This window comes from Austrofundulus limnaeus, unplaced genomic scaffold (assembly GCF_001266775.1).
Source record: "Austrofundulus limnaeus strain Quisiro unplaced genomic scaffold, Austrofundulus_limnaeus-1.0 Scaffold514, whole genome shotgun sequence".
Classification (NCBI taxonomy): Eukaryota; Metazoa; Chordata; class Actinopteri; order Cyprinodontiformes; family Rivulidae; genus Austrofundulus; species Austrofundulus limnaeus.
This window is the reverse complement of record NW_013952916.1, coordinates 318,933-333,826: the sequence shown is the minus strand read 5'-3', so window position 1 is coordinate 333,826 and position 14,894 is coordinate 318,933. Positions and strand designations below refer to the sequence as shown.

The 14,894-nt window shown below is 37.4% G+C and overlaps 1 protein-coding gene across 1 annotated transcript in view; it reads left to right on the top strand.

The window, feature by feature from the left end:
* The window catches only part of lpp (LIM domain containing preferred translocation partner in lipoma), a gene marked incomplete at its 3' end in the record, with an annotated part of 100,105 nt that overhangs the window by 29,154 nt on the left and 56,057 nt on the right, over window positions 1-14,894 (top strand). Inside the window, 1 exon segment of the mRNA XM_014025994.1 lies at window positions 608-798. Within this exon segment, the coding sequence (XP_013881448.1) occupies window positions 612-798 (187 nt within the window).

Here is a 14,894-nt window from a genome sequence, read left to right as displayed (position 1 = left end):
ATCTAAAGATGAAACCATTTTAATCAATTTCAACTTTATTTTTCTGCTTGATTTGTTTGTCACTGATCTGCGCTTCCACAACACGGATCTAATCTTGTTTTTGACAGCTGTCAACACTTAAAAACGTTTTGTTTCACATACATTACATCATTTTTCAATACTTCTTCTGTTCTGAAAGTCTTTCTGTTTTTTAAAAATYCTTTGTTTTTCGCAGCCCTTTGTCTGCCGTATCACACTTTTGATTTGTTGATCTTGTGCTGGTATTGCATGGAGCCGATGTGAGCGGAGATGAGACACGGAGTCAGGGTTCAAAGTGATTTCCTCTCCGCTTTAGTACTTTATCTAATCGGACACATTGTTACATGTCAGGAACACGCTGTGGATTTCCTGTCTTTGTTTCATTTTACAACATAATTCTGCCACTTGCTTTAAAGCTGATTCCATAGGAGGAGGAGGAAAAGAAGGGCAACATTACTGCAACTTCCACTTCCAGAAACCAGAAAAATCTGTTTGCATGTTTATTAGGGAGATACTGTCACATTAATGTCTCTTCTTATAGTACTCAGGTGGGCATGTGTTTGAATTTGATGCTTTTTTTCCTCTCCAGAACCATGTGGACCCAAGCAAACGAGCAGACAGGCCAAATATCTGCCAGGATGGAGACCACCCCGTCTTTTGGCAGTGCCAGCATCTCCATCTCGCAGCAGCAGGCGCCCAAGAAGTTTGCCCCCGTGGTCGCACCCAAACCGAAGTTCAACCCGTTCAAGCAGGGAGACGGRGCCCAGTCTGACTCTGCAGGTAACTGATCCAGACAGTACCACGAGTTAGACACCATRTAATAATCATCAAGTTTATTTATCATCGCTGCTTCCAAGGACGTAACTTTAGGTTTAACTTTGGGAGGGTTATGCTCTCACCCTATTTATTTACTCATTAACTTTTCTAAATGATTCAAGATATTTTGGGGTTAAAATCCATAGTAATACATGAGGGAGTCCTAGTCCGATATCAGTGATGAATATCGGTCCAATATTAGCCAAAAAAAAAAAAAAGAATATCAGATAAGACTGGCCTGCACCTAAAATCACAGGTATAAGCAGTCTAATAGAAGCGGTCCATTCCAGTGGTCCGCTCAGGATTTCTATCCAGCAGTGCTTAGATCTAGCATAAATAGCTTAAATGACCTTMAATAGTTATTTTACACTTGTTTTTATTGGATTTATTGAGGCATTTGTTTAGGGTCTTCTATTCTATTATTTATTTATGGTATTTAATTATACAATATTCTTATGTTGAAGTTAAAAAGCTATGTAACCCATTGGTTAATATTAAATGGGACCAGTCTTTCTCATACCTACTGTTTACTGTTTGACTTGATCAAGACTTTTTAACATTCCACTCTACATAAAAAGTTATAAAAGTAGGTAGGTTTTATTCTGATATCGCATCAGGTCAATATTCAAGGCTGTAATATCGGTATTGTATCGGAAGTGAAGTAGTTGTATTGGGACGCCCCTAGTAATACTTTTACTGTCACTTTCTTAACTTTCATACTGTCTTTGTATTTACTCTGTACCTTCCTTTGTTCCACGTCAGTTCAACAATTAAGAAAGGTTTATTATCCCCTCCCATTTTGTCCAACAGTAACAAATATTTTACATTAAGTATTACATGACATACATAAATTTCAGAAGTAAATTTCAGGAGTAAAGCATATATATTTACCTGCTGCACCACAATTTGGTTTGGTTGAAATTACATGCATGATTCACCATGTACAGCCATAATGTGATGAGCAGTCTAAAACCCTGCATGTCAATTTCAGCAGTTATGATTAAACATGCATATTTAACAAAATAACTTTTGAAATCAGGRCAAAGTTACCTAAAGACCACAAGAGAGCTGCAGCTGTGGACTTACCCAGTTCATTCTATTGTGTTAGAGCAAATATGCCATTGTTATGTTGACTGAATCAAATTGTTGTGGGGGTCATAACCCCCCCCCAACCTCCCTGCAAGTTACACCCATGGCCACTTCTGTTTCTCTTTTGAGCTGTATGTGTAACAAGAAGTCAGAAAACTGTCACAAAATCAGATTTTTAGCTTATTTTAATCCTATTTTGTATTTTATTTGATTGTATTGAATAAATTTAACATATTCCAGAGATCTAAAATCCCACATCAGATGTGTAGACGTAATTAAAGGCCAACATGAAGTTATTTAATATAAACTTTTCTTTACATTCTGAGTAACTTGTATGACCTTAAGAGAAATTTGCGTCTTTATTTCTTAAACAATAATAATAATAAGCTCATATTTAAAACAATATGGGAAACATCTATGTATGCTGTGTGAATGTGTTTGCACTTAGTAATATAAAAGAGTTATTTTAATTTTCATCAACTTTATTTTGAAGCATAGTGAAAATCAAGCTAGGAATTGTAATTTCAAGAGTTTTTCCTACAGGATGAAGAAAACAGACATGCATTGTTTTTGTTTTATTGTTCAGTGCACGATAATAACCACCTGCATGTGCACGTTGTTATGCACATCGACCACCTGCTGAGATCCTGTCCAGTAATAACTCTGCCTGTGTGAGGATGTTTAGATTGGACAGATGAGGCTAAAACCAGACTACATTTGTTTTGAAAGGGAAAGCCTTGTTAACATCTCTATCTGGTTTTAGATCAGCATTTAGCTAGTTAGTTAAAAATTAAACAAGGGTTTTCTGCTGCTAAACACTTTAGTTTTACACTGTAGAACTGGGAACAATGGGCCTCATGCAAGAACATGTTCGTATTCTTATCCTAAATTTCTCTTACTTTTGTTCGTACAAAGGGTTCGTACGAACATGTCACGTCAGATTCAACAAACTCTTCTATCTTCAGGAAAAGTGTGTAAATGAGCTGCGTAAATTCCACCTGTTCTATCCAGCTGCTCGTGCACGTGAGAGAAGATTAGTATAATTACCACCCCAAAAACACCATATAAGGCTGTGTTTCCTGCCTCAGATATCAGGAAGTGTCCATTCAGGAAAATGACAGCGAAAACTAAAAAGAAGAACTTTACAAGTTCAGAGATTGAAGTCCGTCTGTCAGAGATCAAGAAGAGAAAATCTGCAATTTTTAGCAGGTCAGCTGTGGAATAAAAAGAGCTGCTAAAAGTATAAACAACTGTGTTAAATCATTTTCATTTATTCAGAAGCCACACCGTATCCCCCCCGTGGTCTCCAGTGGTCTCGGTTGCGGTTTTGAAATAAGCATTTTAAAATGTTTTCAAAATAAGTCTGGCACTTTGGAGAAAATCAAGGACTCACTGGAGGGATTGTGTATCCACCCTGGTCTGGGAACGTCTCGGAGTCCCCCAGGACGAGCTGGAAGGTGTCGCTGGGGAGAGCGGGGTCTCTCTSCTGCTGCCCCCGCACCCGATAGCGGATAAGCTGGCCGGACGGACAATTTATATTGTTAGTCTAAATTATTACATTTAAAATTATAACTCTAATTCAAGCAGAATAGCCTGTTGTCAAGATAATCATGGAGTGTAATTTATTTTCAACTCAAAATATCTTCAAACTAACGAAATATAAAGTTATTAATGAAGAAAACCCGTCTGGATAACAGCAGACTGACTGCTCGTAAAATATACGACAGGTCTGGACCACTCGTYAATTTTGTTCGTATCTGAAAAAAATCTTAGAATACGAAAACATTGGTGAATGCCACAAATTCTCCTAAATCACTCGTACGCACAACTTAAGAACAAATCTGTGCGTACGAACGSTTCTTGCCTGAGGTCCAATATGTTCACAGTGTGAACACAACTGGTGTTTGTTTATTCCATTTACTCCAGATTTTACTTTTTCTATTTCATAACATGATCATGATCAGCTGAACTGTTCTCTATCACACCCCCTGCTACTTTAATGTGTGAAAATAAACAAATTACCCCACTTTCAAAGACGAGCTCTTGTTTTCTCAAAGCAACATCAGAGCTTGTTTCACCATCACCTGGTAAATGTATCTGACATTGGTTTCCATAGTTTCAGTCGTATTTTTCTTGAATCCTAAAAGCACGTGGATAAAAGAAGTGATTGTGGCCTGCTGGATTTAAACCTTGAACAGGCTTTTAAAATCTCCTTCATGAACTCAAAGCGTCTATAAACGATGAAGAGGGGAAGAAAATCTGAAAACACGACAGGAACATGTGTTTCTGAGTTTTGAGCAGCAGCGTTGCTCTGACGATCGCATTTCTATGGAATTTACACAATAAGTTTTTATTTCCCCTCCTCCTCCTCCTCCTTCTCCTCCTTGTCGTATCGAGTGGTCCGAGACGGTGGTTCCGTCTTAGATGTGCTCCTTTTTTTTTTAAGCTGAAGAAACTCATGAGAATAAGTGACCCTGAACAGTTTAAATGATTGAAATTCTCGATGTGAGCAGTGAGAGCAGATACTGCATGAATAATTTTGGATAAACACAACAAGAAGTGTGGTTTGCAGTCATGTGTGAGTTCAGGAAGCCTTGTGTTGGGCTCGTTTTATTTTTCTGGTCCCCTGGGAAATGATGGTTTGTAATTAAATAATAAAAAAACACAAAGCTGCACTTACTGAAACAAGTCTATGACTTWAATTTTTGAGCATAGATTTTCATTTAATTATTTGAATAATTATTCTTTGGTAGTTACATTTAAGGTAAAAGTAAATCAGAAATGTTTGTAATTAAAAATCTAAATATAAATGATAACTACAGTATTTCATCATATACATCATGAAGTAATTAAATTGGGCTTTATGTTTTTAATCGTTTTAGATTTAAATGATGAAAGAAGGAAGGGTGGGAGTGCAGAAATATAAAAATTTTAAAAATCTTTGTTTTTAAGAAGCTTTATGAAGTTTTTGGTAATGATGGATCAATTTTCAAGGATTGTTTCTGTTAAAAATGAGCTTAAATTACTTATTTTCCTACATTTTGATGTTGATAAAACTAGAGTTTCTATGTTGCTTTCCTATATAAGAAGATAGAAAAATGATTTAAAATAATTCTAAAACTCTTGAGTTTGTTTTGAAGCCTCCGGTGTCCAAGACGTGCTAACAGTGCAGCCTAACGCACAGATACATCCCTTCACGTCTTCCGCCTTCCTGTCTCTTCATGATGTTGCGAAATGAACATTATCTAACCCCTCTACCCTCAACCCCCCTGAGAGTCCTAGATTTCCAAAACAGGGGAAACGGTTATGAAATTCAGCGAGCAGCGATCGCACCATGAGGCTGAAAACACGGCTGTCAGTGGGGGTTTGTGGTTTGAGTTCAGATCTTCTGCTGCTCCAGATGTGAGCTTCGTAAAAGTTGTTCTTAGACGGCGCCTTTTTCAGCTCTGCCCACCAGTGAAGCGATGCGAAACGAAATGAAACAAGGCGAAGGCAAAGCGTTTTATACAAGATGTTAGGGTTAAAAAAACAYACAAACTTACACTTTATAATAAAATGGGAGATAAGTGGAAAGCTATTTATTTTAAAAGTATATAACTGGCTCAAGCAATAGTGATGTTAGAAAGTTCACTGTCTGATGCAGAAAATCTGGTTTTAGAACAAGAACTGGAGAGAAGATATCTTTTCATAATATGTGTGTGTGTGTGTATGTGTGTGTGTGTATGTATATATAAATGTATATGGCCCACCTTGTTGAAATAAAGATTGTGCCTGAGCTACTGGCTGTGAGCATAGAGAGTTTAGGAGAGCAGAGTTGGCTGTAAAAGAAAAAAGAAACTTGAAGCCATAGAGCTTTGTAAATGTGCTAAATATAGATGCAAAAACAGCAAACACCATCAGTTTCAGGTTTGATAAATAACACTGTGGTTAGAGCTGGGCGGTATACTGGTTGGTGTAAATGTCTAAAGTCAATCTTTCAGAGGTCCTAAAATGTTAACACATTGTCAATAAGATGGTTGTAATTTGTCTGAAATATTACAGTAATTGGTAACATTTATTTATTTATTTATTTATTTTTAGAATTTACAGAATGCCTCCCACATCTAGTTGTTTGTGCTTAAAAACATTTGGATCACTGTTTGTTTTTTTCTNTGTGTGTGTGTGTATGTATATATAAATGTATATGGCCCACCTTGTTGAAATAAAGATTGTGCCTGAGCTACTGGCTGTGAGCATAGAGAGTTTAGGAGAGCAGAGTTGGCTGTAAAAGAAAAAAGAAACTTGAAGCCATAGAGCTTTGTAAATGTGCTAAATATAGATGCAAAAACAGCAAACACCATCAGTTTCAGGTTTGATAAATAACACTGTGGTTAGAGCTGGGCGGTATACTGGTTGGTGTAAATGTCTAAAGTCAATCTTTCAGAGGTCCTAAAATGTTAACACATTGTCAATAAGATGGTTGTAATTTGTCTGAAATATTACAGTAATTGGTAACATTTATTTATTTATTTATTTATTTTTAGAATTTACAGAATGCCTCCCACATCTAGTTGTTTGTGCTTAAAAACATTTGGATCACTGTTTGTTTTTTTCTATTTGTGTTTGTTGTGAAGTAGCTCTTAAATTTCATTTCAAGTGGCATTAAAGAGGTCTTAAAAAGTCCACATTTGGCCCGCGTGCCTTGAGTTTGCTCAAAGGGATGGACTCTGGATCTGGGTGCATTTTTTTTAAAGAAGTGTTACTAAAAGCGTTACTTAAAATGTTTTAAAAAGTCCTTAATTTTAAATCAACGTCCTTGTTATTTTTTTTACYTTATTGCATCGAGTGATATGCACTGATTATTTCCGTCAAGTGAAATAAGAGATTGTTTGATTTGTTCCTTTCCACCAATCATCATTATTTCATCATTGATTTATAAAACTTTGTAGTTTGCAGTGGGAATAAAAGTGTAGGTATCCACTCTGCTGTGCTTTATTCTCTGAATGTTTTACGTTTATTCTAGGAGATGTTAAAGTTTATTATTGACCGGTCTGAGACCAGACAGTGTACAGAGCATTAAATCACTGCTTATATATTTTATTTAAGGTGCAACATCCTCTGTAAGTAGTATCTTATTTTCCCATAAAACATGGAGGTTTACTAATCACTGACGTTATCAGCCTTTTGAACATGCAGATATAAGCAGTAAAGCCATCTACAGACGTCTCTACTTGTCAAAGGATAAGACGTCTTTATGAACAGATTATCTGGGTCTCCTTAGTTTTTTATTCTTTTATGTCAAAGGGGGGGTGGGGGGGGCTGTCTGATAAAATTGAGGATTAGCATAAAAATTAAGCACAAGTCAATTTGGCACAGCGCCTTMTTGGCTCTTTTGTCTGACAGAGGTCAGGGTCAGGGCTGCAGTGAGCGGTCTGACGAGGTGTTTATTGTGTGCACGTGAAGTCAGTGCAGGCAGCGTGGCTCAAAGTTTGTCCTCRGATTTAATAAATAATAAATATAAATTCCCCTCCTTCAGGGTGAACCTGTTCCTGTTAAAGCCGCGCTGCAGAAAGTCTCAGACAGTGACCCTTTTTCTCAAATTCCTTACAAATCATCAGCTGGTAGGGGTTAGGTTGATCCCTTATGTTAAACACATTAAAGGTCAGTGTTTTTTTTTTGAAGCAGCTTGTGCTCCACTTCTTTAGTGCAAACCAAAAGTCAAGGTTTTGACCATCATTGTAATTGTTGCCTCAATGATCTAATAATGGAATGGCTTAAGAACATTACAGCAATAAATCCCTTCCCTCTATAAGGTAGTTTATTTATAACATGGCAACACTTTGAATAAATTAAATTCCATTTTTTTAAAAGTTTTTTAAGCCTTGGTGTACTTTATGCACTGTGGTCTGAAGACTAAATGTTCAGTCCTTTTATCGTGGTTAAAAACCTTGATACGATGTAAACAGTCAGCTTAAACAGGTGGTGCTTGTGGGGTCTTGGTGAACTCTTCAGGTACACAGTATGAGAGCTTCTCTATGTGGTAACATGTGGGCCTACATGTACTGACATGATTTAATGGGACTGAACCAGAAGCAGGGCAGGCCTTGCTGCCCTCATGACCTCGTCACCCATCAGTTCATTTGCTTTTTGGTGAAAACACTTTTTTATACCTCAGGCCGGCTGGGCTGGACGCAGAAGAAAGAAGTTTGGTTGAGGTTCTGCACAGAAAACTCTTTCATCAGTGTTTACTTCTCCACAGCATGGCTGAAGCTGATAGAAGCCCAGAAACCTCCATTATGTACAGAAAATGGTGCAGACAGTAACAACCATGATCTCTTACAGGCATGGTACACCTGGTGCTGTAACGTTAGCATCTTATTAGCATGATCTTCCTGCATGTTGCTGCATCCTGACATGGTCTGAAAGTTGTGGAAGGACGAGGCGGCCTGGGCTGTAGTGCTGTTATACTCTCATGTGGCTGGAGGTTCTCAGTTTAGTGGACACATTTTAAAAGGTTATGGAGAACACAGTGGGGTCATCATTCATTGTTAAGGGGCTTTTGTTTTAAACTGAGCAGATTTTATGTCCCAGTTTGACAGCTGGAATAAGAGTTTTCTATTAAGTTCCTTTTATTTATTCTTAGAGATAAACCAGTGTGAGTGAATGTCAGTGCAGCTGCTTGAATAGATCATATGATAGAAAGTTTTGTATGTTGGTAAAAACATGAATATAACAGACCACATATTCACTTTCTGCTCCGTCTAAACCCTTCAGTCCGGTGATGAGTTCAGGCTTTCCTTTGCTGATTCTGTGCGTGGCCACCACATGTGGATCAATATTTTCTGCCATCTCTTTGTTTTTTAAACTCTAAACTGATTGAAATTTGAACACAGTCTCATAGATTTCATGAGAGGTTCCAATTTAAATACCACAATGCTTGTGTACAGCAATATGAAGACAGTCAAAAAATTCAAGTGAGAAAAATGCTTCAATTCTGTTCCAAATTTAAAACTACATACAAGTTAGTTACAATAATTCTGACTGCTGGAGTAAACGTCCCTCTAGAGAGAAACTAAAGTGAGTATTTAAATAGGGACGCATCGATAAATCAATTTATCGGCACCAATTTCCTTAATTTTGGGAAATCAGAGATTGGCCAATACTTGGATAAGATCAGTGGAAAAGATCAGCTTCTCTCCCTCCACAAAGGTCTGAAAATCAGCCACTGTCCCCTTTGCTCTGCTGTGAGCTCTACCAGTTAAAACTAGTTTGTGTTGTTTCAAAGGTATTCAATGTTTCTCAATAAAATATTGGAACAGTGAAGGTGTATTGTGACCTTATAACATCTGACAGTGTCAGATATTTAAAACAATCTGTATTGGCTAAAATCTGGAACAGCAGGTCCAAGTTTTTAAAGATCTGTGATCGGCCAGAAAACCTTATTTCTAAGTAAATTTGGCTGCACCTTTTTCAAATGTTTTAGACATTTTTGGAGGGACTGTTTTAAATCAGTGATAAATTCTGGGTAAATTAAGCATTAAGGTTATTAGAAATAGATYCAAACATGCTGTGCAACAAAAAGTATAAAAAATATAAAATAATTAAATGAGTCACTGGTTTATTAGCTTCATTGAAATTACTACATTTGGTGATTAAAATCTGTAATTTACTAATGTGATCCTTTTTAAAAATGCCTGAAAACCTTCTGTTTATAATAATGAGTAATGTGTAACTCACTGTGGTTTCATAATGTCTGTTTGCTGATGATGAAGTAACTTGTTTTATTTAGCTAATCATTGCGAAAGTTAAACATCCGATAAGTGCTGCTTTTTGTAATTAATAAAAAAAAAGTTACTTTTGTAAGAAGTTAGTGTTTTAAAAGCTGCTAATTGTTTGCTGGGAGCAGTTGGAAAAAGTCTCAAACATGTGCATAAGCTGTTTTTATTCCTCCCTGCATGACRGGCCAGAGGCAAACTGACTACCGGTCGTTACGTCAGAGTCCCTCATGGGTGTCACCAGGAGACTTTACAGGAAACCCACCACTGAGTGCACCAGTGTCCCTGCAGATACCACAGGCTTGTGCTCTCAGCTCTTACACAGGAACTTTCCTCTAACTGGAACAACACCTCAACTTCTAGCACTCACTCTGCAGTTTTACTGATTCTGATGACGGACACTTTCTGCTCCATTGTTTTTCCCGCTCTTTCTTTGAAACATTTTTTTTAAAACAAGTATTCCTTTGGCTGTTATTGTGTAACATAAGTTTTGAATCTAAAATTGGCAAAGTGTAATATTTACTTCTCTAAATCTCACACTAGTTCCTAATTAGGTTTGGAAAAATACTTTGTCTCCACATCCCGTTTTTTTTTTTTTTTTGTACATTTTTGTTTGTGCAAAAGGAAGTTCTGATGCTGAGAAAAATGAATTTACATTTAGGGATTTTTGTTCTGCAGTTTGCTTCAATGCACTGCTAAGATAAAGATTAATACTAGTATTTACATTTTTAAAACATACATTGAACTTCGTACCCCATAAATTATTTTTTAATTAAATTTTATTCATGCCCAGTAAACATTTTGTTCCCACAGAAGAGTCTTTTTTTATAAGTTTCTGACAGCATCTCTCTGACCAAATAACAAAGTTTGGACACTCATTAAATGTTGCTCTGCTGTAACGGAGCTACAGCTGTACACTGTAAAATGAATGAATGAATGAATGAATGAATGAATGAATGAATGAATGAATGAATACATAAATAAATAAATACAAAAAAACTAAAGACTTCTGTTTGGTTGTTTGAATTTAAAAGCGACCTTCTCTTGGTCCTCTACACTTTGACCCAGACAAAAATGCAATATTGTATACCACAGTNTTATTCATGCCCAGTAAACATTTTGTTCCCACAGAAGAGTCTTTTTTTATAAGTTTCTGACAGCATCTCTCTGACCAAATAACAAAGTTTGGACATACATTAAATGTTGCTCTGCTTAAACGGAGCTACAGCTTAACGGTGTAACAGCTGTACACTGTAAAATGAATGAATGAATGAATGAATGAATGAATAAATACATAAATAAATAAATACAAAAAACCCAAAGACTTCTGTTTGGTTGTTTGAATTTAAAAGCGACCTTCTCTTGGTCCTCTACACTTTGACCCAGACAAAAATGCAATATTGTATACCACAGTATTTTCTAAAGTTGATACCATGACCAAAAATAAGGAAAAAAATATATTAAATGCATAGTGCAACATTTAAAGAGTTCTTAGTATCAGTTCAGTCCTAAACTGTGCTTGTTTTCCTGAGGATGCCCTTCATACGTACATTAACAGTTGGAACGTTATCGCTGGTACCTCTTTGATTGAAGCCGTGATGATCTGGTTCTTCTGTGGGTTTAAAGCAGATTTCCGTCATACACAGTCTGCCTGGAAAGGTTCAATGTTCTGAAACTGGCCAAGTTTACACAGCAGTGTCTGCCGTGACATTTGGCTGGCTCCATTTACTCTCATTCTTTATTGTTTGTCATTGCTTATTGTATAAGAAAAGTAAGTAAAGCTCAGCTCTTCACCTTTGATGACTAACACTTTTACTCATTAGAAAATCTCACTAACCACAGAATTAACTAACTGTTCAAGCAAGTTATTGTTTGAAGAACTCAAACAGCAGCTTCAAACCATTCTTCACATCTCAATATTGTTTTCTTTTAGCTTTGATGTCAAAAGATAAACTGTCTGATTTTCAGTTTCTCTTCTCGTGGGAGTTCTCTGTAAAGGCCAGTTTCACATATATATAACAGAAGACTTCAGGTCTCTCTCTTGCATCCATAAACCAAATAATGCCATAAATCACTCTTCCATCTATATCATGGTAATTAAGCGCTGGGCTCAGCTGCTCTTCTGCAGCGGAAGATGGAACTAAACAGCTCTATAATTATGTCAAAACAATGCGCTCTCAACTCCTGCCACAGCTCATTTGGAGTGAGTGTTTTGAGGTTAAATGTGGACTGACACCGAGGACTTCAGTTTATCTAGGTTTGTGGAAGGAACTGAAGATTTCTGAACATTTTTTTGGTTGCTGTCAAGGGTTGTTTTACGTGTAAAGAAAAATGATGAATATGTTTAAATTTGAACAGTCTTGTGTCATGGTTCTTCTCCTTGATTTATATTTCCTTAAAGCCCCCTTCACACTGAATGGTGACTTTTCTATATATAAAAAAAAGCCAGGCTGTGGATGGTCTTTGAATGAAAGGTCTTGGTGAGGCTTTCATGGGACTCAGGTCCACCACTATAGTTTAAGATGTTGTAGTTAATTTTTTTTGTTTTTAATTTTTTTATTTATTTTTACCAGGCATGTCCCGTTGAGATCCCAGAACTCTTTTTCAAGGGAGCCCTGGACCTGAAGGCAACCTATTGTACATGTTTTGGTGGTGGTGGTGGTGGGGGGGGACCGGAGTACCCAGAGAAAACCCATGCAAGCACGAGGAGAACATGCAAACTCCACACAGTAAGACCCCAGGTCCGAACCGGGGATTGAACCCAGGACCTTCTTGCTGTGGTGCTTCGGTGCTAACCACTGAGCCATCGTGCTGCCAAAATGTGCCAAAATTATCAATGTGGCAGTGTATTCTGGTCCTGGGTGCAGCAGGGTAGCATTGGTGTGGCTTGATCATTGGGCGTTTGAAGCAGCGAACTAGTGTCCTGTCTAGGAGTGTAACAATATATCCACATATCGATTAAATTATTGATTCAGTTCCATGAAGGCAAAATGAAAACATTGATCCATATTGTCGTCATAAGCCTGATGTGAATCTATCATTGATCGCAGACTTGTGAATTGAATCTAATCAAAATAATCTCATGTCGCACATTGTGATATCAAGAAACATCGTATTGTCAAACAAATTGATATACATTGCCTGGCCAAAACAGAAGTCGCCACCTGGATTTAACTAAGCAAATAGGTACGAGCCTCCTATTGGATAATAACTACATGGATGATGATRTTTCAGCTGGCAACAAGTTWTTTAACTGGTGCAATGAGTTGCTTCTCATTTCTTAAACCATGTAAAAAGACGCATCCCGTCACAGACACAAAAGGCTTCAATTTAGGGAGCATAAAGATTGGACTCTGGAGCAATGGAAGAAGGTCGTGGTCTGAGTCCAGACTGACCCTGTTCCAGAGTGATGGACCCATCATGCCTATTGCCTACTGTACAAGCCTGCGGAGGCAATGTAATGATGTGTGGCTGTTGCAGTTGGTCAGGTCTAGTAGTGCTGGGCAGTATGACCAAAATTTTATATCATGGTATTTTCAACATTTACACCGGTTTCACAGTATTTCATGGTATTTTTCTTTTCATCACAGGCCAGCTGATAATAAAATGCACGAAAACTGTTTATTAACTTTTTTCTTTTACAGTACCTCTGTCTGTGTCTCTGTTTCCCTCCTCTATGTGTCTTTTCTCTGACTGGTGGTTGGAGACAGTAGTCACGCATTTTGGTCCGGTCGTGAGGAGAGTTAAGAGATTATCATCGGGTCTATTGTTTTATGTTGTTTAATAAAACTTATCAGGACGACTCACCTTGCCCACCAGTTAACTCATTTCCACTACAAAACAACCCCACCCCCGGGTTTTCACAATAGAAGTACGTTAAAATCTCCATGTGTCTCTACGTCTCCATATTAATGTCGTGTGTTAAATATAACCGTGCACGTCACTGAAGAGGTGTTTACTACATTCAGCGACGGTAAAAACGGGATGTTTTTTTAAATGTCAGCCAATATTAGCAGCGGAATCGCCACCCGCCGTTGCAACAATAACATTAGCATGCTAACGCACATAGCGGTGCTGCGAATAAAAGTGTCCCTCGGGAAACAGTTCACTGGCGGCCGCAACGAAACATTCCGAGCATGTTCAGTATGTCATATTCAGAAAATTCATATCAAAGCAAAAATAAAAGATGGTATTCGYTACAAAACGGTATACCGCCCAGCACTAAGGTAGTCCTTAGTGCTGGGCGGTATACCGTTCAGCAACAGTTTGTGCTCAAAGAATGAGGTCAGCTGGCTACCTGAGTATACTGAATGACCAGTTTATTCCATCAATGGGTTGTTTCTTCCCTGATGGTACGGCCATATTCCAAGATGACAATGCCAGGATTCATGGGGCTGAGATTGTGAAAGAGTGGTTCAGTGAGCATGAGACATATTTTCACACATGGATTGGCTCCACAGAGATCATTGAGAATCTTTGGGATGTGCTGGAGAAGGTCAGACTCTACCATCATCAATGCAAGATCTTGGTGAAAAATTAATGCAASACTGGATGGAAATAAATTTGTTGGCATTGCAGAAGCTTATCGAAAGAATGCCACAGAGAATGTGTGTTGTAATCAAAGCTAAAGGCAAGTTCAACAAAAATATAAGTGTGTGACCTTTTTTTGGTGGCGACTTTTTTTTTGGCCAAGCAGTGTATCTTATGATAAAGCTGGTGCTTTATACCCCTAATGTCTGTGTTATAGTGACACAAACTCATTTAAGTGTTGAATAAAAAAAAAAAACAGAAATATAAGTGGTGCAAAATGGTAAGCTAAATCAGAAACACTCAGATATAAAATGTACAACAGAAAAATAAATGCATAAATAAGAATAATCCTAATAATAATTATAAAAAATCTGTAGAATCCATATGTACAGGTTTATGAAAGGATTGCTTACAGAAATATTATGGATCCACTGCATATGCTTTTAGTAATTTTCGCTTTAATCTCTATTAGGGCTGCGCGGTATACAGCGGGTAAAATAAGTATTGAACACATCACCATTTTTCTCAGTAAATATATTACTAGAGGTGCTAATGACATGAAATTTTCACCAGATGTCGGTAACAACCCAAGTGATCCATGCATACAAAGGCACAGTGGAAAAGGTATTGAACACATGAAGAAAGGGAGGTGTAAAAAGGCATGGAAAGCCAAGACACCAGCTGAAC